The 27,502-nt window shown below is 44.4% G+C and overlaps 1 protein-coding gene across 1 annotated transcript in view; it reads right to left on the reverse strand.

Annotated features, from left to right (window-relative positions):
- The window catches only part of MED17 (mediator complex subunit 17), a 717,849-nt gene that overhangs the window by 451,587 nt on the left and 238,760 nt on the right, over positions 1-27,502 (reverse strand). The window contains exon 4 of the mRNA XM_044072197.1: positions 7,370-7,506. Within this exon, the coding sequence (XP_043928132.1) occupies positions 7,370-7,506 (137 nt within the window). The remainder of the gene's footprint in view (positions 1-7,369; positions 7,507-27,502) is intronic.

Here is a 27,502-nt window from a genome sequence, read left to right on the forward strand (position 1 = left end):
TTTGAATTTGGGTACCTCCAGGTATGTGTTTAGAATTGAGAGGTCTAAAATGGGTCTCCAGGCTTTGTCCTTTCTTGGCACTAGAAATAGTCTTGAGTAAAAACCTTGACCTTGCTCCTCTGTAGGTACCTTTTGAATTGCTTTCATATTCATGAGAGCTGAAATTTGCATTTGTGCCTCTGCCCATTGGTTTGGAGGCAGATTTGGCATGCCACTCATCCGTGGTAAAGTGTGAAAATGAAATCTGTAGCCTCGGGTAATAATATCCAGAACCCATTTGTCCTCTGTTATGATGCGCCAATTTTGTGGAAATAGAGCCAGGTTTCCTCCCAAAGGTGCTGCCAGGGCAATTTTGCTTGGCAGGCGAAGAGGGAAGTCATTGTGTTTGTTTCCTGGAGGGTTGAGATCTTTCGTCTCCACCTCTCTGAGTTGTTGTATGCCATTGTCTAGGCCTGAAAGAACCTTGTGGCTGGCCTCTGCCCCTTGGGCATTTGTACCTACCCCTTTGGGGTCTGTCTGATGCAGGAAAGGACCAGTTTTTTGATGGCCAGTTTCTGCTGAAACGAGGAGGTTGTACCTGTAAAAAAATCTTTAACTGTCCGCATAGATTTTGCCTTTTCTTCCATTTTCTTTAAAACTTCCTCTGCTTTGACACCAAATAACACATCTTTCTGCAATGGAGCATACAATAACTTTGCATTGACATGTTCTGGTAAGGCTTGCTCTTTTAGCCAAGCATGTCTATGTATTACAGATCCTGTGACAGCTGCTCTACATGAGGCTTCCAATGAATCAAAACCACACTGTAAGGTATGCTTTCCCACCTGTTCTGCTGCATGCAGCAAATCCTGCATCTCTTTGATATCAGGTTGATCTGTCTGAGGGATCATTTTCTGCTTTAACTGTGTAATCAAGTACTGCTGGTATTTTAGCATGTGGAATTGGCAGTTTAAGGCCCTCATGGCCAAAGTGGCAGACGTATACACTTTCTTCCCCCATCTTTCTAATGCTCTGGAATCTCTTTCAGAAGGTAGTGGATTCTTAGCAGTAGAGGCCTTAACCCCTTTGGGACCCTGGGAAATGGTTTCGGGGTCTGCAACAGGGCTTTTATATAGAAACTTATGAGAATCAGGAATTCGGTAGTATCCGTCTGGTTTAGCTGGTGCAGGAGGTAAGGAATCTGGGTTTAGACTCAATTCGGTGTAAACATCATCCAAAATGTCTAAAACTGGAGGAATTGCAAGGGGTCTATGCTGTGGGAGAAGAAGGAACTCACGGAGTCTTTTCTTAGAGTCAGAGTAATCTTGGCCTTCCCAGAGGAAGTGTTCCCTCATGGTGTGTAAAGTTTCCCCAAAAGAGTAGTCTTCAGAGGGGGGAGACAGAGGGAATGGACTCTTCAGCATCTGAGTCTTCATAAGGAGGGAAGGAATAATCCTGGTCCTCAGAGTTAGCTGAGGAAATGGATGCTTGGTCAGAGAAAGGATAATCTTCCTCCAGTCTAGGCCTTTTGACAGGAGGGGGTTGTGAACCCCTGATAAAGGTAATTAAATCTTCAGCCATCTTAAGCATCTGTTTTTTAGGCATAGGGACCTGTGGGGGGAACTGTGGACCCGGTTTCCTAACTTTTAAGGGGGTTTTAAGTTTAGCATAAGACTTAATAGAGATAGTTGTCGGTTTGAAGACACCTTCAGAAACCGAAGGCCTGTCCAAAATCTCCAGATCACCGTCAGGGTTGGTGTCCGAGGGGTGAGATGGAACCGGCTCCTGTGGCCCAGCTAATTCGGTCTGGGAGGTCGTCAGAATTTCTAAATCAGCGGTAGTCAGGGGCTGCGTAGGCGCCTCACTGAAAACCGGAGAACTGGCGGGAGGCCACTGTATCTGGTCTTGGCCTTGGTTGCCTGTCCTTATCCTTGTGTTTTTTAATCATTGCTGATGTCGGTTGTTCCGACGACATGCTATAATTAAATTTTCTGCCAAAATAATGTCGGGTGAAATCTGCCCGACGCTTGATTGTACGTTTGTTGAACCTAGCACAAAACCGACAACCAGAGACGTCGTGGTCTGGGCCTAGGCAAGGAATACAATAAGAATGAAAATCCTTATGAGGTATTTGCTTCCCACAAGAAATACAATTATTAACTTTACCTGACATCAGTCTGAGGCAAGAAAAGTTTCCCCAACGGGGTACTTAGCTTTAGAGAAGACTTTGGGCTGAAATTCGATTCGACCGGCACTTGTGAACTGCTTCTGCTTCGGGCACCGCGCAGCAAGAAAGACTGAAGAAAATGGCGTCGGCTGCCTCTTTTATCGCCCTGTCGCACTGATGTCAGGGAAGAAGCGACGACAACAGACACTGGACCAAGACTTTGGGATTCGGCCGACTGCAGGACCGCCTGACGGCAGGATAACCCAAGTGTGATGACTGCAGCAGTATAACATGATGAACATCTTGTCTGTTTCACAAAGTGATTTAACTTGCTCAAACACAAGACTTGCCTGAAGTACTTGTTCTTCTTTGGAACCAAGGAGAATCTGAAACAGACCTTGACTCCATATTAGTCTGGTGGGATCTTCTGGATGCCTTGACTTTCTAACAGCTTTTCAGCTGCATCTTGTCCAATGGGATGGGCATGTATGGAAGATGTTTGGTACTCTCTTTTGAGGGAAATAAAAATGGAATCGCGTAACCCAAAGTGTCTGAGGTGATAGCCTCCCAAGCTTCTGGGTGCAGAGCCACATGACCCCTGACTGCCTGCAGAGCTAGTCAGGCAACCCTTAAAGGATGCTGGAAGGACTTCCTAGAAAAAGATGAGCTGAAGCCTGTCCAAAATCTCTGGATCACCGTCAGGGTTGGTGTCCGAGGGGTGAGATGGAACCGGCTCCTGAGGCCCAGCTGATTCGGTCTGGGTATGGTTCCCAGACCGAATCAGCTGGGCCTCAGGCGCCGGTTCCATCTCACCCCTCGGACACCAACCCTGACGGTGATCCGGAGATTTTGGACAGGCCTTCAGCTCATCTTTTTCTAGGAAGTCCTTCCAGCAAGAGGCACCCATTCTGGTTACCCCCTGTCACGGGGAGAACTTTCCACAGAAGCATCCTGAAAAGGCATCCTCTCCCCTTCTGATTCCTTGGAGAAGGTCTGTTGGGTGTAGCAAAACGTACTTTGATGGCAGACAGCATCTTTCCATCTTGCTCACTCCTGGTCAAGGTGTCTAACTTTAGGCCTGAAGGGTGAGCCGCTATCATACAAGCATTAAAGGATGCCTTGAAGCAATCTGCAAAGTTAGATTCTCATCCATGCTTGACAATTCATGGCAGTACTGGCACCCACTGCCCGAGACATACCATCAGCTGAATTAGAAAGCATATGCATGGACATGTTAGTAATAGACTGCAAAGTGGACAACTGCATCTCCACATTCTTCTAATACTCTGAAGTCTGTTGTGCCTTAACCACTCTTGACACCTCAAACACAATGTTTTGCTGAAGTCTTGTCAAGTGGGTAAGGTAATTTAATACTCTCAGAGCAAACATGGCCGATGTGTAGGAGCATTTCCACAACAGGTCCAATGCCTTAGGAGGGTGGACCAATTAACTTTCTTCCGAAATGTCCTTTTTGGTGGCTGCCACCACCAGAACAGCATCAACAGTGGGACATTTACTCAAATGTTGAAGATCCTTGGGAGGGGTCAAATTTTATAAGACTTCTTGGGAAATGGATCCACTGGATCCGGCTCATTCCAGTTACCCTCCAAGACACCAAATCAATGAGTGTATCCAGACAGGAAACCACCCAAGATATGGATAAGCACCCCTACACAAACCTCCAGAAACACCAACTTCTCCAGAGATAGGGCTTTGGCCGTTCAACCCACATGATGGAAGAGCAGCTCTATAAGGCCAAAAAAAGGCATCCTCATGGATTTTGGGAACCTTGCTCCTTCCTCGAGGTCAGTTCCCTCATTGAGGGATTCTAGAGGGGAATCCAGGTGCTTCCTCTTGCACCACCTCTTACCAAGACTTTCCCATCTGGGGGAATCCATGGAGGGGTGGAAGAAGTTGGGAGCCCTGGATGAAAGGTAGCCTGGAGACTAGTCAGAGTAGGCTGTCCTGCAGCAGGCTGATGCAAGTCTGTAGACAAAGACACAGACGACAAGGTGGGAGGATTGTATGTTGGTGCTAACACCTCATCTCCAAGTAGGAGAACATCCCCTGTACAATACTGAAGGTAGAAGCTAAAGCTGGCTGCCCGAAGCCAGCACCCCTGGGATCCAAAAACTCCAAATACGTGATAAACTCGAGCACTGTTCCCACCTGCCCCAAAGCTGAAACTGCAGCTGAGCTGGCGACAGTGGAAGCATTCAAAGGGAAAAACTCTTTAGAGACCCAAAGCATCGATCTCGACCAAACAACTCCACCCCTAAATGGTTGGCACCAAAGTCCTTTTGGCTCCAAAGAAAGCCAAAGTTGAGAAGGTCAAGGCAGGGCTGCGAGCCGAAATGGACAAGTTGTTAGATTCGTCCCCCACTGGTAGTGATGCAACTGGCTCCAGAAAACCTGGAGCCATCTGGCTAGAGGAAGGAAACACAATCAGTGGAGCCAAAAACCCAAGTCTTGGATCCAAGGTCAAAGGGATTAAACCTAACTGCATTTGGGCTTGCAGGAAGGACCGCATTAGCTGCTCCAACTCAGCAGGTCTCAAAATCCTAACTGACTGGACTGACCAATCTGAGAAAACTACTGAGGGGAGGCTTTGAAGCCCACTTGCTCATAAAATGCTCCAAAGATCAGGCCCAGACCAGAGAAGCTCAGATACAGGGTTGAGATGAAGAGGACTCCAGAGAGAACTCTAAGGGAGTAGAGGGGGAGAAAGGTGACTGAACCATACCCAAGGGATCCCCTCTCAATAAAAATGGGCTAGGAATGCCACGCTCAGGGGAGGGAGCCTTTCCCACAGTCAGCAACATGGGAGAATGGGTCTGAGGTGTTGGATATGACGGTGGCATTGAGACAGTCAGAAGGGCCAAAGATCTTGGAATCTTTGGATCCGACTGTCTAGACGTTAAGGGGAGAGACACTTTTTAATGCCTTTCTCCATATCTGTAGAACAAGAATAAAAACATACCCTAACTAAACAAACAACACTACAAACACATGCTAACAAAAGGACAAAAATCTCAATACAGTACAGAACACTACAAGGCAGAAAAAGCTTGCTAATACTAAAATACACAAACTCCTAACCTACCTACCACTACACTATCTAAACCAGACAAAAAAATTCCACAAATCATACTAAATATAAACTATGGTAATAATAACAAAGGACAGAGGATAAACAGGTACAGCTATAAGCTAAATAGCAAATAAAAGGATACAACCCAATGGAGCTCAATATCAGGCTGCTATCCTCTAAGATGGCATACAAGATCTGAGGTTAGTCGGTCAGAATAAGGCATTGTGGATAAAGGAGGCAGAGCTCAGTGAGCTGAAGTCTTTTGGAAATGGCTAGTTTCAGATTCGAGTTGGATCCGATAACCCACAGGTTGAACCTGAATGGAAAAGAGAACATCACAGTAGATGTTTACCTAAGGACATTCAGGAGATGATCGTACGAGAGAAGACAGGAAAAGAAAACTGTTGAGGATGACATCTAAATCCCAACATTCATATGGCTGTAAAGACTTTCAGAAGTTTACACACAAAACAATTTTGAGAAGCTAAACTCTAATGCAAGTTTTTGTGTCTAGAGTTTACAGAATTAATTACTAGCTGGGGGAGGGGGAAGTGCGTTAAATACAGCAAATCTGCAAAAGAATAATATGCACATTGAGCCATCTAGATAATGTGAAGGCTTTCCGTACTTTCAAAATGTTCCATACAGACCATCACCCTGCCCACCTGCATGCTCTCTTGGGTTTTCCTCCTACACCAGATTTCTGAAATGCTCCAGAACTACAAAATTTTCTCACACTGCAAACAAACATTCTGATCCAGAAAGATAAAGGCGTTTTTAAGCCATGGCACAGTATCTCTGTAATGTGATCACTAGCATCCGTATCTGATTTCACAACTGCTGTCAAACATGTCCTCAAAGAGAGTACTAAACGGAAGTGTAATGGTGCAGTCACAAACCAAAATCTTAGCTCAACATTCTCCAACTCATTCTTACACTAACATTTTTCCCCTTTAACTATCTCCCCCGACTCTCTCCTGACCCTATGCAGCCTCAAGTTGTTCCCATTGGCTTCCATGCTCAGTAATCTCATTGCCAGGTATCCCAGATGTGACCATTTTCCAAGTGAACCATTCAACTCCTCAGGAAAATGACATCAATGATACCAACTGTTATGCTCATGAAGCGAGAAATCTGGGAGTAAAGAGCACAGAGCCTTGGAGTATTAATTTGTGCAGTGGCTGGCCAGTTCCTCTAGCTGTGGAAAGGGCTAGTGTAATGATGTAAGGATATTGTTGCCACATCAGTGTTGACCCAAGATGTCCTGCATATATTGGGTCTTCTCTCACCCCCAACTGGGAACAGGACAGCTGGCCAATGGACGCTTTATCCTATTTCCCCCAAGCCAGCCCTGCTGACAACATGAGTCCATTCACAAATTCTGGTCACCAGAGTCGAAGAGAGAGATGCCCTACCTTTGCATCACTAAGATGGCTCTTACACTAGCATGCTTTGCTTCATCACTTGGTTGTTCACAGGAACCCACTTCAGGCAACTTTGAACATATTTTCTTATCTTTAACTGCTATTCTTTATTTACATTTGCTGTTGGATACCGACCGTTTCAACAATTTTTAGTTATTATACTCCCTGTACTGTATAAATAACAGTCATGTCTGAAAGTGTCAACATTGATTCTAGATGATGGTCACTGTTAGCATGACACCCTGACCCCACGTACAAAAGTGGAAGAGGGAATTGATGCCAATATCTTAAAATTCAGTGATAATCTAGACACCTAAATGGTTAACAAATTAACATATTTGTCTGCATTATCTAATGTATACATTATTATTATTATTATTATTATTATTATTATTATTATTATTATACATTTATAATTCATTCATGGGTTATGACTGAAAAAACTCTCTCTGAGCACTCCAGCTATGTGGTCAACAAACTAGGTCCAGCAGGCTGCAGTTGGACCTTGCATGTCTCTCTTCCATTCTTTCTACCATTTCATCTTAGCAATACTTGACTCCTGCAATTAATTTAACACTACCACTGCCTCTTACCAGATATTCCAATGTCTCACAACGTTCTGTAAAACAGTATTTTCTTAAGTCACTTTTGAATTACCCTAAAATAATTTTTTTACAATAGATTGTAGCTATGAAAACTGCTACTTACCTTTATGTAAGCTGATCCTTCAAGATCACTAGGAATTGTGACATCTAAAGGGCAATAATCTTCTGGAACCTTCTTATCTAGATCAATGTCTGTATTCTTTACCACCTCAAACGTACCATGATGTGGAAACATGGATCCTTAAAGTAAGAGAACAACTTTGTTAATAACACTAACACAATCTACACTACTCTGTAAAAATCAATGTGCTACCCAAATCAAACACTGAAAAAGACACACTGTTTTATTTTTATATCTTGTATTTGTTAACTGGGGGTACAGCATTGATTAATAGGGACCTTCTTCAGACTCAGCAAAGGAGAAATATCTGGTTAACTGACTTGCTCAGTCACTCAGTAAACAAATAGAGACTGAGGGAATCAAAGCCTGACCACAATAATTGGTCATTATCAGCTCATACCAAAAAATGCAAAACACATGAAACATTTGTAAATCACTACTACAATATTTAGAGGTCTGGTTTACTTTAAGCAAAAGTAAATGGCACCACATAGCTTCTTAGCAAAAACTGTAAATGTCAAGATATTGAAAAAGCAGAGGTGTGTTTCATCTGAAAAAGTAATAAGTATGCCTCATATGTTTGTACCCAAGATCAAACATAAAATGGGACTTTACACGGAATATTACTTATGGGTAGAGACTGGAATTTGGTTTGCAACAGTGAAGATGTGTCTGGGGGGCATAGAAGGGAAAATATAACAAGGGAGGGTAGATTTTTGAAGAAATTTATGAAAATATTTGGCATGGAAGATGTGAATTCAGTACTAGGCATTCAGAGTGAATTTACATATTACTCACAGAGATACAAAAACTGGGCTAGGCTAGATAGATTATATATCTCACAGGAACATGTGCATTTAATGGAAGGTCTTGAAAAGTACAGTTTTGTACCTACCATAAATGTAGATGTCCGATAGGTATGCAACTGCAGTCCTTACATATGGGTTGTCCTGCCTCAGGCAGCCCTTCGGTCGGCCGGATTCCAAAGTCTGGGTCCGGCGTCGGCTGATGTCGCCCTTTCCCCGACGTCAGAGCGCCTGGGGTATAAAAGAGTCAGCCGACGCCATCTTCCTCAGTTTTTCTTGCCCCAGATGCCAGGTGCCCTCTAAGGAAGGCTAAATTTGGAGAAATGCAAAATATTCCAAACATGCACAGTAATATAAAACAAATGCACCATAATAGATATCCCCAGCTAGCTATAAGAGGGATAAGCACCCAAGAAATATCACAGAGGGGAAGGAGGGAGGGAAAACCTGACTGCAGATGCATACCTATCGGACATCTACATTTATGGTAGGTACAAAACTGTACTATGTCCTTCAAGGATGCATCTACAGTCCTTACATATGGGTAGAATACCATAGCCAAGCTGGGGGTGGTAGGATCTAAGAAAATGATGGTGTAGCTAAAATGCCCTGCAGGACTGCTGTAGCAAAGCCTGCTCTGGATCTGGAATATAAGGGCAAATTGTAATGCTTGGAAAATGTATGCACGGAGCTCCATGTAGCAGCTTCTAAAATGTCCTTGGTAGCCACCCCTCTTAAAAAGGCTGTGGAGGTGGCTGTGGCTCTGGTGGAATGAGGCCTGATGTTAGCTGGCACAGTTTTTCCCTGATAAGAGTAGCAGAATCGAATGCAATTTCCTATCCATTTTGAAATTGTCTGTTTGGAAATTGCTTTGCCTTGAATGCCAGCAGCATATGCTACCAACAGCTGGTCAGTTTTTCTGAAAGTCTTAGTTCTGTCCAAGTAGTAGCGTAACTGTCTGTGAATGTCCAGGGTATGCAGAAGTTTCTCTCCCTTGTTTTGCGGATTTGGAAAGAAGGTAGGCAGGTGAATAGCTTGGTTCAATGAGACCCTGGATACCACCTTTGGCATGAATGAAGGATTGGTTCTCAAGGAGACACTGTCCTGATGAAAAATAAGAAATGGTTGTACTGACATGAGTGCCTGCAATTCAGATACTCTTCTTGCTGAGGTTATGGCCAGAAGGAAGGCAGTCTTCCAAGACAGGAACTGTAACTCTGAAGATGCTGCTGGTTCAAAGGGAGGTAGAGTCAACTTTTCCAACATGAAGTTAAGGTCCCATGTAGGCACTGGTGGTTTTCTTGGAGGATTGATGTTTTTAATTCCTCTTAGAAACTGCCTTAGGGGAGGATGAGAGAAGACAGGTGGATCAGTATTGTATTCTGCTGAAATTGCTGAAGCATGAATTTTTATGGAAGAGTAAGAAAGGCCATTGTGGAGCATTTCTGCCAAGTATTCCAGGATATGTGCCATGCTCATCACTGTGGCATCTAGGCCCTTTTCGGTGCTCCAAGTGTGGAATCTTTTCCATTTTGCAGAATATGCCTTTCTCGTGGAAGGTCTGCGAGCTTCCATGATGATATCCTTCACTCTCTTGGATAGCTTTTCCTGGTGAGGAGTCAAGGTATTCTCCAGGCTGTCAGCTGCAGGGTTTTCAGGCTGGAGTGCAGAGTTTTGTAATTGTGCTGAGTCAGAAGGAGTGACCATTGTGGTAGAGGCCACGGTTTCGTGTGCGACAGGCTCCGTAACAGTGGGTACCAGTGCTGCCTTGGCCAGTCCGGGGCTATTAGAATCACTTTTGGCTGCCCTGTCCTGATTTTTAGTAAGACCTTGGTCATTAGTGGAAGAGGTGGAAATGCATACACTGTTAGAGTATTCCAGCTGAAAGAGAGGGCGTCCACTTTCCATGCTTGTGGGTGGTATGTCCTTGAACAGAATTTCTTCAGCTGACGATTGTGGTGGGAGGCAAAAAGATCTATGTACGGCCTCCCCCAAGATTGTGTTATCTGAAGGAAGATGTCTGGGTGTAGCATCCATTCGTGTGGATCCATGGTATTTCTGCTTAGGCTGTCCGCCAGTATATTGTCTTTTCCTGGCACAAACTGGGATTGCAGCTCTATATTGAGTTTTAGGGAAAGTTCCCAAAGATTCATTGCTAGTCTGCAAAGAGGGTTGGAATGGGTACCTCCTTGCTTGTTTATGTACCACATAACTGTGGTATTGTCTGTCCTTATTAGCAGGTGGCCTTGATATAGAAAGTGCTTGAAGGCCTCGATTGCATGTATCACTGCCAGCATTTCCTTTTGGTTTATGTGCATGCGCAATTCTTTCTGAGACCATAGTCCTTGGATGCATTTGTCCTCCATATGTGCTCCCCATCCATGGTCTGAAGCGTCCGAGGTAATGGTTTGGCTGGTTTGCTGAAAGGCAGACCCCTGTTTGACTGGCTTGCTTGGGCCCACCACAGGAATTCCTTTTGAAGGCATGGAATGAATGGAATCAAAGTTTCTAGGCTGTGATTGTGCTGAGACCATAAACTCCTTAGGTACCATTGTAGTTTTCTCATATGCAGCCTTGCTTGTGGAATCAGAAGAATGCAGAATGCCATGTGACCCAGGGCCTGCAGGATTTTCCTTGCAGTCATCTGAGTTTGTTTTGTCAGATTTTTGAAGTAATCTGGTAGTTGTCTTTGTTTTTCTTCTGTGAGAAAAGCCATTTGGGTGGTTGTATCTAGTTCCGCACCCAGAAAAGTTATTCTTTGGGATGGCACAAGTCTTGACTTGTGAATGTTGACTGCGTATCCCAAGGCCTGCAGTAGGCGGATGGCATAATCCAAATGTTTTTCCAAAGTTTGTTGGCTGTCCGCTTGTATAAGGCAGTCATCCAGATACGGGTATATTTGAATCCCCTGAAGTCTGCAGTGTGCAATTACTGATGCCAGGCATTTCGTGAATACTCTGGGCGCAGTAGATAAGCCAAAGGGCAATGCTGAGAATTGATAATGCTCTGAACCTGCAAGAAATCGGAGGTGTCTTCTGCAACTTTGTCTGATAGGGACATGCAGGTATGCCTCCTTGAGGTCTAGAGTTACCAGCCAAGACCCCTTGCCCAGCATGGGAAGGAGTTGCTGTAGGGTCAGCATTTTGAATTTTGGCACAATGAGATAAGTATTGAGTGCGGACAAATCGAGAATAGGCCTCCATTGTTTTTCTTTTCTTGGGACAAGGAATAGTCTGGAATAAAATCCTTGGCCGTGTTCTGCGAGAGGAACCTTTTCTATAGCTTTCATTTGCAATAGGTTGGCAATTTGTTTTAAAGCCTCTGCCCTTTGATTTGGTGGCAGGTTTGGCATTCTTTTTCTTTTTGGTAATGTATGGAAATGGAACCTGTATCCTTTGTCTATTATTTGCAGTGTCCATTTGTCCCTTGTAATACTGTGCCAATTTCTTGAGAATAAAGACAATTTTCCGCCCAAAGGTGCTTCTAATTGAGCCCTGGTTGGCGGGATCAAGGTTAAGTCATTGAGTCTGTCCTTGTGCAGCAGTTGTTGGTCCTGCACTACCTCTCTGGTTAGGAGGCTGCCATTGACGTCTTCTGTAGGAACCTCTAGCTTGCCCTCCACCTCTGGCACGCCTGGTCTTGCCTCTTTGATATCTCTCTTCTGGAAAGGACCAATTCTTAGAAGGCCAATTTCTGCTGAATCTTGGTGGTTGTACCTGGAGGAAATCTTTGACTGTTTGTACAGATTTAGCCTTTTCCTCAAATTTCTTTAAGACCTCCTGAGCAGTGGAGCCAAATAACTTTTGCTTTTCTAGTGGAGCATCCAGAAGCTTAGCCTTAACATGATCTGGCAGAGATTGTTCCTTCAGCCAAGCATGTCTACGTATGACTGCACCTGTCATTGCTGACCTACATGAAGCTTCCAATGCATCATAACCACACTGCAAGAAATTGTTGCTAACCTGTTGTGAATTATGTACCAGATCCTGAAGTGACTTATGGTCTAGGGGTTCAGGAGAAGACAGCTTTTTCTGCAATTCATCCAACAAATACTCTTCGTACTGTATCATATGAAATTGACAATTTAAAGCCCTCATAGACAGAGTGGAAGAAGTATACACTTTTTTACCCCATCTCTCTAAAGCCCTGGACTCCTTTTCAGAGGGGAGTGGATTTTTAGTAGTGGCAACTGCAACCCCTTTAGGACCCTGGGAAATAGTTCCTGGGTCAGCAGAGTGGGCCTTGTAAAGGAAATGATGTGAGTCCGGGACCCTGTAGTACCTATCGGGTTTAACAGGAGCCGGAGGAAGGGTGTCAGGGGTAGTGCTAAACTCAAAATACACATCATCAATGACACTTAAAACAGGAGGAATAGCCAAAGGTCTATGCTGAGGTAAATGAAGAAAAGTCCTTAATCTCTTCCTGGAATCGGAGAATTCCTGGCCCTGCCATTGGAAATGCTCTCTCATGGAGTGAAGGGTCTCCCCAAAGGACAGCTCTTCAGGAGGGGAGGCAGAGGGAATGGATTCCTCTGCATCAGAATCCTCGTAGGCCGTGAAGGCCTCCTCCTGGTAATCTGATAGAGCAGAGCCATCAGAGGCCTCATCAGAGGACTGAGGATCAGCGGACTCAACCCTGGGCCTTTTGTCTAGAGGGGGTTGAGAGCCCCTATCCGGATGAGGCTGAGATCCCCTGATTAAGGAAATAAGGTCCTCAGCCAAACTTAGTATCTGTGAACCTGTAGTGGATCCCTGAGAAATAGTCTTGGGAGGCAGAGTTTTTTGCTGCTTAGCAGCTTTAGCCCTAGTGAATGCTTTAATAGACATGGATGCAGGGGGCCTGGCAGCTCCACGTGCTGGGGTAGTCTTGTCTAAGGGAATGGTGTCGGTAGTTTCCTGAACACCGGTTTCCGCGGGTAAATCCATAACTGACTCAGAAGAAGCCTCCGGGGCCAAGGCTGTCGGTTGTACCGTTTCCACGGTCGGAAGTACCAAGGACTCGGTTTCAACCGAGACCGAGACACTCGCGGTAGGCCTAGGCGTGGTTTCAGCCGAAACCACGGTCCACGTGTGTCGGTCCTTGTCCTTCCGTTTTTTGGTTAAATGAGAAGTCGGAGTCTCCGACGGCATTTTATAAGAGAAACTAGCCCCAAAAAATTCCTCTGTAAACTCCGACCGACGCCTAAGAGTGCGCCGATTAAAGGAGGCACAGGCAGTACAGGCAGAGACGTCATGGTCTGGGCCTAGGCAAGGGAGGCAGTAGGAATGGAAATCCTTATGAGGTATTTGTTTCCCACAAGTCAAGCAATTATTAACTTTAAGCGTTTGATCGGACATCGGCTGAGGCAAGAAAGAGTCCCCAACGGGGTACTTAGCTTTTTGAAGTCTTCGGTAGCTGAATTTACAGGAGCTGGCCGACCGGCACTTGCGAAAGTACAGTTTTGTACCTACCATCAATGTAGATGTTCGAAGATCCACATTGCTGCAGTCCTTACTTATGGGTAGTCCGCTGTCCTCGGTCGGCCCGAATACCAAAGTATTAGGCTGACGTCGGTCATGGGCGCCTAGATCTGACATCAGAGCGTCAGGGTATAAAGGCGCATGACCGACGTCATATCCTCAGTCTTTTCTTGCCCCAGATGTCAGAAGGCCAAACCAGAAAGGCCACAGCCAAAAACAGAATACCTCCCAAAAACATGCCCAACAACAACCATCACCTAAAGCATAGCACCAAGTCAAACTACAGAGGGAAAGGAGGGAGGGTAAATTGGACTGCAGCAATGTGGATCTTGAACATCTACATTTATGGTAGGTACAAAACTGTACTATGTTCTTCATCTCACATTGCTGCAGTCCTTACTTATGGGTAGAATCCCAAAGCAACGGGAAAGGGAGGATGGTAAAAATCATAAAGCATTAGGGGCCGCTAAAATGCCCTGTAAAATTGCAGTGGCAAATCCAGCCCTAGACTTAGAATAAAGAGGAAGGTGGTAATGTTTAGAAAAGGTATGCACTGAACTCCAAGTAGCTGCCTCCAAAATGTCTTTTGTAGCTACCCCCCTTATAAAGGCCATAGAAGTAGCAGCAGCCCTAGTGGAATGAGGCCTGATTCCAGCAGGAATCTCCTTACCATTATGGGAATAACAGAAAGAAATACAAAACCCAATCCATTTAGAAATAGTTTGTTTTGAAACAGGTTTACCCTGTGAACCCAAAGCAAAAGAAACAAACAATTGCTGAGACTGTCTGAACTCCTTGGTTCTGCTCAAATAATAACGCAACTGCCTGTGAATATCCAAAGTATGCAAAATTTTCTCCCCTTTATTTTGGGGGTTTGCATAAAAAGTAGGCAAATGAATAGTTTGATTTAAGGCCACACTAGAAACCACTTTAGGCATAAAGGAAGGATTAGTACGCAAAGATACCCTATCCTTATGAAAAATCAGGAAAGGCTCCACTGCCATGAGGGCCTGTAATTCAGAAACCCTTCTTGCAGAGGTAATGGCCAACAAAAAAGCAGTTTTCCATGATAAATACTTTAACTCGGCAGTAGCTGCAGGCTCAAAAGATTGTAGAGTAAGTTTTTCCAACACAAAATTGAGATCCCAAGCAGGAGTAGGAGCTCTCATGGGGGTCTTATATTCTTTGCCCCTCTAAGAAATTGCTTAAACCAAGGATGAGAGAATAAAGGAAGGTCACAATCATAGTGAGCAGAAATGGCTGCAGCATGGACCTTTATTGAGGAGAAAGACAAACCCTTGTCCAATAACTCAGTAAGATATTGAAGAGCAACACTTAAATCAGGTTTGGAGACATCAAAGTCCTTTCCTTTGCTCCAAATAAAAATCTCCTCCATTTATCAGCGTAAACTTTCCTGGTACTAGGCCTCCTGGCCTCCAAAATAACATTCAAAACTTGTTGTGGAAGCTGAGACCCTCCAGAGTCTAAAACAGAATATGCCAGGCTGTTAGATGCAGAGACTGAATCTTGACATTGAGGAAGTGACTGTCCTCTTGTGACAAAAGGTGCGGAATCAAAGGCAGAGGCCATGGAGGTTCTCGTACTAAACTCCTCAGTAGTGGGTACCAGTGTTGTCGAGGCCAATCCGGTGCTATCAAAATCATGGTTGGCTTGTCTTGTCTGGCCTTCAAAAGTACCTTGGGAAGAAGAGGCAGAGGTGGAAAGGCATATACATGCAGATTGTTCCAACTGAAAGATAGAGCGTCCACCTTCCAAGCTGTGTGATGAAACATTTTTGTGCAAAACTTTGGCAACTGGTAATTTAGTGGAGAAGCGAACAGATCTATGTCTGGAGTTCCCCATAACACTGTCAACTGTTGAAATACATGAGGATCCAATTTCCACTCGTGAGGATCCCCTATTTGTCTGCTCAATACATCTGCTAAGGAGTTCTGTGCTCCTGGTAGAAACCTTGCCTGAAGATTGAGGTGTAGATTGAGAGCAGTTTCCCACAGAATCATCGCTTGCCTGCAAAGAGGGTAAGAATGGGTTCCCCTGCTTGTTGATGTACCACATGACAGTAGTGTTGTCTGTTTGAATCAACACCTGCCCTGGACAAAGTAAATCTTTGAAAGCCATCAATGCAAACTGGACTGCTAACATTTCCTTCAAGTTGATATGCAAATGTTGGAGTTTGACAGGCCACGTGTTTTGCACCCATTTTCCATTGAGGTGTGCTCCCCAAGCCTTGTCCGAGGCATCTGTCGTTAGAATCTGACTCGCCTCTGGCCGGGTCACAGAGAGTCCCTTGTTTAGGTGACATTCCTGAGCCCACCACAAAAACTCCTTCTGAATGCAAGGTATTATCTGAATGACAGTGTCTAGATCTTGGCAGTGCTGTGTCCACACAGTTTTGAGATACCATTGAAGCTTACTCATATGCAATTTGGCATTGGGAAGCACCAGAATACAAGATGCCATGAACCCCAAGGCTTGAAGGACTGTCCTTGCAGTCAGCCTGGACCGTAGAGACATTTGCTGGAAATAAAGAGAAAGGCTTCTTTGTTTGTCCGGGGTCAAAAAAGCCATCTGGGAAGCTGTATTCAGTCTCACACCCAGAAAGCACATGTCCTGAGAGGGTACTAGACTGGACTTTGTTTCGTTCACAGAATACCCTAGGCATCTTAACACTGCCATCACATACTGTAGATGATGAAGAAGTTCGTCCTTTTCTTGTGCAATAATCAGACAGTCGTCCAAATAAGGATAAATATGTATTCCTCTTAGTCTGAAAAATGCTATCACTGGAGCCAGAACCTTTGTGAACACCCTGGGCACAGTAGATAAGCCAAAGGGCAATGCAGAGAACTGATAATGTAAATTTCCAGTCCGAAAACGCAGGTACCTCCTGCAACTGGCCCTGATAGGAACATGAAGGTAAGCCTCTTTGAGATCCAGAGTAACCATCCAGTGATCTTTTCCCAACAGAGGTAAAAGCTGTTGTAAAGTCAGCATCTTGAACTTTGGAATGTCCAGGTAAGTGTTGAGGATAGATAAATCCAAAATTGGTCTCCACGTGTTTCCTTTCTTTGGAACTAGAAACAGGCGAGAATAAAATCCTAGGCCCACTTCTGACAGAGGAACTGGCTGTATAGCTCCTATTTGAAGAAGTAAAGAAATTTGTCTGTGAGCCTCTATCCTTTGCCGAGGAGGGACGTCTGGCATGCCTTTGAAAGGAGGCATGGTATGGAAATAGAACTTGTAACCTCGGTTTATAATGTCCAATACCCATTTGTCCTGGGTGACTAAATGCCAATTTTGCTTGAAAAGAGCCAACTTTCCTCCCAAAGGAGCTGCCAGGCAAGAGGAATCTGGCAGCTGAAAATGCAGGTCATTGGGCCTGTTTACGAAAGGACTGGCCCCTGCCCTCACCAGCAGATTGAGCAGGCGAACTCCATTGTCTCGGCCTGAAGGTACTCTGAGCTCTGCCCCTACCACGCCTAGATCTACCCCTAGACTGAGAATCAGAAGAAGGTACGTCCACCCCTTAGTAGGCCAATTTCTACTAAACTTTGGAGGTTGTACCTGCAAAAATCTTTAACAGTCTGCATAGACTTAGCCTTGTCTTCCATTTTCTTTAAGACTGACTCCACAGGAGGACCAAACAAAACTTCAGACTGCAAAGGGGCATCCAGAATTCTAGACTTAACATGCTCAGACAAATTCTGATCCTTAAGCCAGGCGTGCCTACGAATAACTGAACCAGTGGCAGCCACCCTAGAAGAAGCCTGTAAAGCATCAAAACCACATTGCAAAGAGTGCTTACCCACCTGTTCAGAAACATGCACTAAATCCTGCAATTCTTTACACTCTATGCCCTCTGCCAAAGCATCCACTTTAGATCTTAGCTGAGAAAGGAGGAAATTCTGATACTTCAACATATGAAACTGGCAGTTCAAAGCTCTCATTGCTAAAGTAGAAGAGGTATACCTTCTTACCCCATCTATCCAAAGCTCTAGCTTCCTTATCCAGAGGAACCGGATTCTTAACAACAGAGGCTCTAACACCCTTAGGCCCCTGACTAATAGTTTCTGGGTCCGCCCTAGGACTCTTATACAGATATTTATGAGCCTCAGGCACCCTGTAATACCTGTCCGGTTTAACTGGGGCAGGAGGCACAGAATCTGGATTAAGGGAAGCTTCCGAGAAAACATCTGAAACAACATCCAAAACCGGAGGTATAGCTAAGGGTCTATGCTGTGGTAAAACAAGAACTCCCTAAGCCTCTTCCGGGAATCAGAGTAATCCTGTCCCTCCCGCTTAAAATGCTCCCTCATGGAATGCAGAGTTTCTAAAAATCCTCTGGAGGAGAAGCAGAAGGAGTGGAATCCTCTGCATCAGAATCAGAATAAGGAGGGAAATCTTGAATGTCCTCAGTAGAAGACTCTGAATCATCTGAGGCCTGCTCCAAACTTTCCAACTCTGGCTCCATCCTGGGCCTCTTATCAGGAGGGGGCATAGAACCTCTAATTAAAGTAATCAAATCCTCTGCCATTTTAAGCATGTGCTTTTTAGGCACAGACCCTGAAGAACCAGAACTGACACCAGAGGAAGGCAAAACAGACCTGCCCTTAGAAGGAGCCTTAGAAACAGTAGCAGAAGGCCTAACCACCTTAGGCATAGAAGGGAAAATAGTAACCTGAGAGGCCCCTTCAGCCTGGCCTGCCTCCTGAGGCGCCACATCTTGTAAAATCAAAGTTTCCCCCTGGGACTCAACAGAAACTTCAGCCGGATCCACCTGTTCAGCTGTAGCTTCTAAAGGTCCGGCGTCCGAAACGGACGAATCATCCTTCCTAGGCTTTAAAGATTTGTCTTTGCGCTTCTTAGTAGAAGCAGGCGTCGGAACATCCGACGGCATATTATAATTACACCTCTTGCCAAAGACTAACCTAGCGCAATCTAACCTCCGTTTTATAGTGCGCTTATTAAACCTAGCACAAAACCGACACCCGACTACGTCGTGCTCCGGTCCCAAACAAGGAATACAAAGCGAGTGGTAATCCCTATGTGGTATCTGTTTTCCACAAGAAATACAATTATTCACTTTTTCTGACATCCGGTAAGTAACTGAGGCAAGAAAAAACAAAAATATTCCCCAACGGGGTACTTAGCCCAACTTGGTATCGGTCTGAAACTCCGAAAACGAAAAATTTCAGAACGCCGAACGGCACTTGCAACTCTGCTTCTGCATCGGACCATGTGGCAAAAAAGACTGAGGATATGACGTCGGTCATGCGCCTTTATACCCTGACGCTCTGATGTCAGATCTAGGCGCCCATGACCGACGTCAGCCTAATACTTTGGTATTCGGGCCGACCGAGGACAGCGGACTACCCATAAGTAAGGACTGCAGCAATGTGAGATGAAGAACATCTGCTTCTACTTCGGGCACCATGCGGCAAGAAAGACTGGGGAAGATGGCGTCGGCTGACTCTTTTATACCCCAGGTGCTCTGACGTCGGGGAAAGGGCGACATCAGCCGACACCGGACCCAGACTTTGGAATCCGGCCGATCAAAGGGCTGCCTGAAGCAGGACAACCCATATGTAAGGACTGCAGATGCATCCTTGAAGGACATCGTACCCAATAACCATTTCATATCATGCACCAATAATTAAAATAAATATGCAAGGTAATGAAATAAAAATGAGACACTGGCACTTTCCCACCTATCGGTTGAAAAGAGAGGAATTTAAGAAATGGGTTGTGGAATTAATTCAGGGGTTACTAGAGAAGATAGAATTATCTTCTGAAAACATAGCTAAGGAGTGGGATAAAATTAAAGTGGAGATTAAAACTAGGTTGGAAATAAAAGAAAGAGAGATATGGTTAAAAAGTAACAAGAATTATTTAGAGGGATTGACAAATGTTAAAGTATTGCAAAATAGGGGGAATCTCTCAGAACAAGAAAAGGAGCAACTGCAGAATGCTGAACAGAAAATAAGGGATTACCTTGATAATATGCACACGTTTAGAAAGACTACTGTTAAGCAACTACTTTTTGATAATAATTCTAGAGCACAAAAACTTTTAGCACCACAACTCAGTCAAGTGAAAGTGGAAAGGGCAGTCAAGAAGCTTAAAGAGCCTATAACAGGGAAGATAACAACAGACCCTGTAGAAGTATTAGAAATACTTCAGAAATTTGTATAAAGCAGAGAACAGAAATCAAGAAAAGGTACAAACGGAAATTTATGGAAGAATTAAACATGCCAAAGTTAGAGGTAGATGAGGCTCAATTACTAACAGTTAGGATAGGAAGGGATGTATAACAAATCTACAGGAAATTCCCCAGGAATAGATGGCATTCCTGTGGAAGTTTTGAGTTAGGAGGGGAAAAACAGATAAAGATCTGGAAGGTTTTGTTTAACAGTATTTTAAGCGTAGCAGAAGTACCAGCATCCTGGGAGAAGACAATGGTAACGATAATACCTGAAGAGGGTAAAGATCCATCAGATCCAGCTTCATACACGCCCATTTCAATAGTAAACCATGATTATAAAGTGCTTATGTCTATAATGTTATTTATTTTTATTTTTTTATTTATTTATTTACATTTGTTGACCAGGAAAATCCAACTGGACTGACCAGTCCTTTTTCAGCGGAGGCCCGGGAAGAAAAGCTCTGCAATAAAAAAACAATTAATCACAAGTTACAAGAAGTATAGGAAGATTTTGTTTAACAATAGTAATAAACAGAGTTCAAAATAAAATTAAGTATTTAGTTAAATGGTACAACACTTGTATCACTGGTGCCATAAAGACTAGCAACTATTTTAATAGCTGAGCTAGCAGCTATTACCCTTGAATAACAGTGGCTAAGATTACAGCTGAGATATAGGTTTACAAGCAGTGTATTTGGCTGCAATCCGAGGTAGTTAGAGGGGTAGAAGAAAGGGATTAGAGAGGTTGGGGTAGAGATGTTAGAGAGGTTTGTTACAGGGGCATGCCCAGTGCTCTTTTAGATGAGATTTTAGAGCAGCTTTGAAGTTAGTGCATGATGTCACAGAAGTTATAGTGTGAAGAAGGGTATTCCATAATTTTGCTATGGAGTAGGAGAAGAGTGCTTCTCCAGCAGAGTTCCTGGTTCTAGTTACCTGTAATTGATTTTTGTTGTTGGAGCGTAGTGGTCTGGTGGTATGAAAGGGTTGGAGTAGAATTTGGAGGGAGGGGACTTTTAGAGGATGATTTAGTAGTTTGTGGGCGAGTGAGAGTTGGTACCACTGAAGGAGGTGAGGGAGTTCTAGCCAGCCTAGTTCAGTAAGTGAGGCGCAGTGGTGGCTACGGTAGTTTGTCCCAGTGGCAAACCTTGCTATTTTGTTGTAGAAAGCTTCGAGTTTACCTAACTCACTTTGCCTTAGGTTGGTAAATATTGGGGAGGTGTAGAGCAAGATGGAGATAAAGTTGCTATTTGCCACTGAAATCTTGCCTGTTTCGGTGAGGAATTGCTTATTTCTGTACAAAGCTCCTAGTTTTGTGTGTACTTTTTTATGGTTAACGAGATGTGGATGTCTAACTTGAGGTTATTGTCAATTTCAACTCCAAGTAGTTTGGTGTGGTCTGTTGGTGGGATAATGGTGTTGTCATTGGCTTTAATATTAAATTGGTGGGTGTTTAGATTGTGTTTGATGGGTTGGAAGATGAAGAGTTTTGTTTTGTTTGGGCTAAGTATTAATTGTGCATCTGAAAGCCAAGTTTCAACTGAGGAAAAGGCTTCCTGTGTGGTCTTTTGAAGTTCAGGTAGGGAGTGGGCTGAGCACATGATGGTGGAATCATCTGCATACTGCAAGAGAATGGCCGTTTGGTAGCAGAGGCTAGATTATTAGTGAATATGGAGAAGAGTAACGGTCCAAGGATGGATCCTTGGGGAACACCTATTGAGACAGGGAGTTGGGGGGATATATCATTATGCCAAACAATGGATTGATGGCGGTCAGTCAGGTAGCTCTGGAACCAGTCTGTGACAAATTGAGAGAAGGATAAAGTATTGAGGACAGTGAAGAGTTGTTTATGAGAGACCATGTCGAATGCTTTAGATAGGTCTTGGAAAGTTGCAGAGGTGAAATTACCATTGTTTTTATGTTGAAGGATTGTATTAGTGAAAGCAAGCTAGGCAGTGGTCGCGCTGTGGTATGGTAAGAAACCATGTTGTGTGTTAGATAGAAGGTTGTTAGTAAGGAGGTAGTTTAGAATTTGAGAGTGAATGCATCTCTCAAGTATTTTTGAAAGAGGAGACAGAATTGCTATGGGTCGGTAATTGGTGAATTCTGTGGAGGGCCCACCTTTGTGGAGGGGGATAATGTGGGATATTTTCTATTGTGAAGGGACATAGCTTTCAGATAAAGATTGGTTAATCAGAATTGCAACTGGGTAGGCTAGGGCTTCAGCTGCAAATTTAAGGTACTCAGCTGGGAGGTTGTCAGCTGCTAGTTTTGTGGGCTTTAGTTTCGATAAGAGTATTTTTTATGTTGGAGGTAGGGATAGGAGAGAAAGCAAATGCAGTGGGCAGGTTACTACATGCATTTAGAGGGGGTAGGGGAGAGGGGTTGTGTTGTTTTGCTAGTGATAGAACGGTTTGTGTGAAGTGAGTGTTGAAAGAGGTGGCAATGTTTTCAGAGGAGTTGTTTTGTTTGGTGGAGGGGTTCCTACTTTTCCTGGGTGGAGGATGGAGTTGATGGTTGACCAGAATTGTTTAGGGCTGTTTTGGGTGGAGTTCAGGGCAGACTGGTAATATAGGATTTTGTCCTGTTTTATTAATTTTTTGACTTTGTTACGCAATTCAAATAATTTCTGTCTATAAGAGGGTTTTTTGTCTTGCGCTAGTAATTCCAGGCTCTATCTCGGTTTTTCATTTCTGATCTAGTGGCTTTTTTGTAGCCATGGGGAGGACTGGGCTTTAACTCTAGTAAATCTTGTGGGCGCATGGGTGTTTAGGACTTTAAGGAAGATGGTATTGAAAAATTGGACAGCATCATAAAGGTTGAGGTATTTTAGTGGAGTCCAGTTGCAGGTTTTTAGGGATGAGATGAAGTTGTCAGGGTTAAAGTTTACTTTATTATGTATTTGCTGATAGGTAATGGGATTAGCCTGCTATATGTGTTTTTTGAGTAAGAAAGTTGGGGTATGATCACTGAGGCTATCCAACAGGCAGCCAGCCTGTGTATGATTAGAGGCTCTTGCTGACTAGTATCCAGTCAAGAGTAGAATGCTTGTTGGAATTCATATTTATTCTGGTGGGTGTCTGGATAAGTTGGAAAAAAAACATGAAGATTTACATGGTGGGTTGGATGGTGGTTGGAACAAGATAGCCAGTCTATATTAAAATCACCTAATATTATGGTTTCTTGTGGAAGGTGAGGATTTACCCAGATAAGGAGGTTTTCTAGTAGAGGAATATTGTTGCCAGGTTGGAAGAAGGTTCATAGGTAGGTACTAGGCTATCTGCCTGAAGGCATTTACAAGCCTAGCCAGAATGTGTTGGCTTTTGCAGCCCCCTTACTTTAGTTCCCTGTGCCTATGTCCAGCAGAGCCACTGAAGTGATCCCCGGGGTAAACTTTCCGTTTCCCATCCACTTGTCAAGGTTGGAATCTTGTTCCAAAGCACGGGAAGTCTCTGGGACAGGAATTTATCCCTCCAGCACGTCCTATTTATTGTTGTGGTGAGGTTTAGAGCCCTAGAGCGTGTGGCTCGAGGGGATAAGGTTTTCTTTAGGTGGAGCATGTCCATCAATTCTGGGTTGGACATGGCCTTGTATGTCAGGCAGAGATCACCTCTGAGCAGGCGGTATGCAACAGAGTACAGCTGAAGTTTCTTCAGTCGAGCTGCATAGGGCATCTGTTTAAGGCCAGTGATCCTCTTGGTGAGGTACTTCTATGGTCTTTCCAGCTGTTGCAGGTGTCTTGTAAGGTACATCCCAAATGGGGCATTGTACTCTATGATGGGTCTGATGAGTAGAGGGGCACAATGACCTCTTTTGATCTGGATGCAAACCCTTTTGTGATTAGGTGGGCCACATAGAAGGATTTTCTAACCACTTTGGCAATGTGATTATCAAAGGAAAGATTACTATCTACTTGGGTCCCCAGATCCCTTATTACATTTTCCGTATTTAGGGGACTACCACCTATGTGGTAGTTTGTGGGTACTTTGTTATTTCCAAAGGGAATAACTATGCACTTTTTGGCATTTAGCTTGAGGCCATGATTTTGACACCAGGTATCCGTCTCAGTGAGACCCTTTTGGAGGATGTCTGTGTCAGCCGGTGAGTCAATTATAGCCCCTAGTTTGCAGTCGTCTGTGAACTTGGTCAGCCATAGTCCTCCTGTGCTTGTCTGTACCTCTGAGAAGTATATGCTGAACAGGAGGGGTCCTAGAACTGAGCCCTGGGGAACGCCACTTGTAACAGGTTTAGAGTCAGACCTAGCTCCTGCAACTCTCACCATGTGGGTTCTGTCCATGAGCCAATTGGCAACCCATCTTGTGACATAGGTGTTTATGTTCAGGCTGGTGAGCTTGTCTATAATACCAGAATGGGGAATGGTGTCAAAGGTCTTTGCGAGGTCTAGGTAGACTGTGTGTACCACCTTTCCCTTGTCTATAGCCTTGGTAACTGTCTCAAAGAAGTCCACCAGGTTTAGCAGGCATGATCTGCCCTTAACAAAGCTGAACTGGGTAGGGTCCAGTATTTGGAGGTTCCCAATGTCTCTGTTAATGAGTTCCATGATGATGCGCTCCATAGCCTTGCAGACCAAGCTAGTCAGGCTTATAGGGCGATAGTTCCCGGGGTCTGCTGTGGCACCACCTTTTTGGAGCGGAATAACCGTTGCTGTGCACCACTCTATGGGTACGTAGCCTGTGGAGAGGCTAAGTTTTAACAGTGTGTTTAGGTGAGAGGTTAGTTCGTCTTTGAGCTCATGTAGGACGCAGCCTGTGACACCGTCCGGTCCCATTGATGGTGTGTTTCTGGCGTTGGAGATGGCTATTTTAACCTGAGTGTCTGTGATTTCAGGGGCTCTACATTCTTCTGGTATGGTTATGGGCCCTTTTGGGGGTGAGAGGGGGGTGAAGTTTGCACTGAACCTGTCTGTCAGGATGTTGGCAATGTCGGTTGGTTCACTGTATTTTGTGCCATTCTGCACTAACTCCGAGCAGATCTGAGCATTGCCACTTAGATTCTTGACATAGCTAAAGAATGCCTTGTGGTTATCTTTGGAGTCCTTGACAAGTTTTCTTTCAAAGCTCGCCTTGGACGATTTTATGAGGGATCGTAGTCTCTTGATGATACTGATCAGAGATGTCTTCCCTTCTTGGGATTTTACTCTTTTCTGTACTAATTTCCTCCTTCTATTGTACAGCTAGTTTATGGCAGGGGTCCACCAGACTGGTTTCCTTTTCTTGGAGGAGTGGAGTCTTGGTTTTGCTTGGGATAGCATGATCGATGCATTCTTGTAGGTGCCCGTAGAATGCATTAGTAAAAGATTTTGCAGCTTGGACAGCGTTATCCTTTAGCATGGGGGCTTTGAAACTTTCCACCTCCGTCTTAAGTAGCGTGAAGTTTGCTTTTGAAAAGTTTTTCATGGTGGTTTCCTTGTCCAGGGATGGGGGCAGAATGTGGATATCCAAAGTGATTTGTTTATGGTCAGATCTAACCAGTGAGGGGTTGACCTCCGGTGTGGGACACCGGTCGCCCATGTTGGTGACGACCAGGTCCAGTATGTTGTCATCTCTGGTGGGAGTGTTGACCAGTTGTTCCAGGGTGTTTGAGTTTATAAATTCTAGGAAATGTTGGACAAGGGAGTTAGTACTGAGTAGTTCTCCCAGTTAATGTTTGGGTAGTTGAAATCACCCAATATTAGGGTGCTTGGTAGGACCTTTATGTTACCCAATGTTTCCAGAAATGTGGAATGGGGGTCCTGGAACATGGTGGGTGATCTGCAGCAAGCTACAATTTGAAGTGCAGTTTTGCCCATTGTTAGTTGCACGTGGATAATCTCTGAAGCATCGTGCTGTGCCACTAACCTGGAGGTGTGGGTATCCTTGATGAATATGGATACTCCCCCTGCCTTTTGTATTTCGGTCCGGGTTCTGTGGCCAAAATGTATGGTATGAGTTGTAGCCTGGTAGTGCTGGGGTGCTCTCTGGGGCCTTAAACCAGGTTTCTGTTACTGCACATATATCGATTTTCTCCATACTGAGGAGTGCCTCGAGTGTGTGTGTTTTGAGGTTTAGACTTCTGGCACTAAGTAGTATTAACCTCAGATTTTTGTTACTTGTACTATTTACGGCAGTGGGTTTGTATTTTGAGCCTTGCCTAAAAAAGGCACTATGGGGGTGGCAAGAGCCTTGGCCAGAATTCAAAAGCCTAAGGGTGACAGGTGCAAGCCGTCTCTAGCGAAGCAGCATGGCTTGTCGAGCATGTCATCCCAGGCAGATTGACACTGGATCCCCTTTGAATGACACTAGAAACTTAGCCAATTGTTGACACTGATAATTTTTTCTTTATACCGTGGGTATCATTCTTGGTGAAGGCAGGATGCTACTCAGGGTCACAGTCATACCGGCCTGGGCTACGTGATCAGAGAGCTCTTCCATGTCTCTTTTCATGTAGTCCAGGGAGGTATGGCTCAGGTCATTCACACCAACATGGACAATGACAGAGTCGTATTTGTACTTGTGCTGGAGTGACCTGGGCGCTCGTGTTACGTGGCGGATCCTGGCACCCGACAGGCAGCTAACAATAACCTTCACCTTATTCAGTCTAGTGAGTGGGACATCAGTGTGCCTGACTATAGAGTCACCTATTACTAGTATGTTGGGTATGTTTATTTTGCTTTGAGGGCTGTGATTGCGTGGCACACTGGTTTTGTGAAGTATGTGTTTCATGGTTTGTGTTGGGGTGTGGAGGTTGCTTGGATGTCTGCTTTGGAGGGCTCTGTTGCTTTTGCAGATTTTTATTTGAAGCCTCCGAGTATGTTTTCGTGTACTTATGTGTTTTTTTTGCCGGTGCTGGTTTAATGGGTCTATGTGAGACTGGTGGTGTGATGCCAGTATTTCCTTTCTCCTCTTCACTGTCTGATCCAGTCTTGGGTTGAGAGAGCTTAGCCTCTAGATTGGCTGTATAATTGCATCTCTCGCATGGATTAGTGTTTGGTGGTAGGAGGAGAGGGTTGTCTGTGTACATGAGGCAGTTGTAACATTGCCTCAAAATGCTCAGATTCTCCAGTTGGACTGGAGAGTACACCTGAAACTGCCCTTTGGACATGTCTGGATAGGTACAGTAAACTGTTTTACTGAATGGCTGGTAAGGTCGAATAGACAGCCTTGTCCTTCTATAGTGCTAGGGTTTATAAGTGCTTGCTATGAGAGTTTTGAGCAAGTGTCGGGCTGAGAAATGAATGGTTTGAGTGCTTAAGTTGAAAATTTGTCTAGTTCCAAGGGAAAACCGAGCCGGGAAGAGTTATACCCTAGCTAGTCGGCACTGCCCAGCATGCAAAACCAGGCAAATTCGGTTTTTATAGCAGGGAAATGAAAGAGATAGAAATTAGCTAAAAATGGCAAATAAACTACTACTTTCTGGGCTGAAACCACTCCTCCAGGGACAGATAGACTGCTCAAAGCTTCTATCCAAGTAAGGTATGGGCAAACACAGAGATTTCTAACACAGCCCTGAATTCAGCACTAACCTGAAAACTGGACTATACTACCTTAGAAAGGCGAGAAGCAAGTATAGATATATTTTTTTCAGAAAATAAAGCAGATACAATCAAAAAACACTTTAAATGCGCATAAAA

The sequence above is a fragment of the Protopterus annectens genome, chromosome 5.part0 (assembly GCF_019279795.1).
Source record: "Protopterus annectens isolate FY-2018-M chromosome 5.part0, PAN1.0, whole genome shotgun sequence".
NCBI classification, from domain to species: domain Eukaryota; kingdom Metazoa; phylum Chordata; order Ceratodontiformes; family Protopteridae; genus Protopterus; species Protopterus annectens.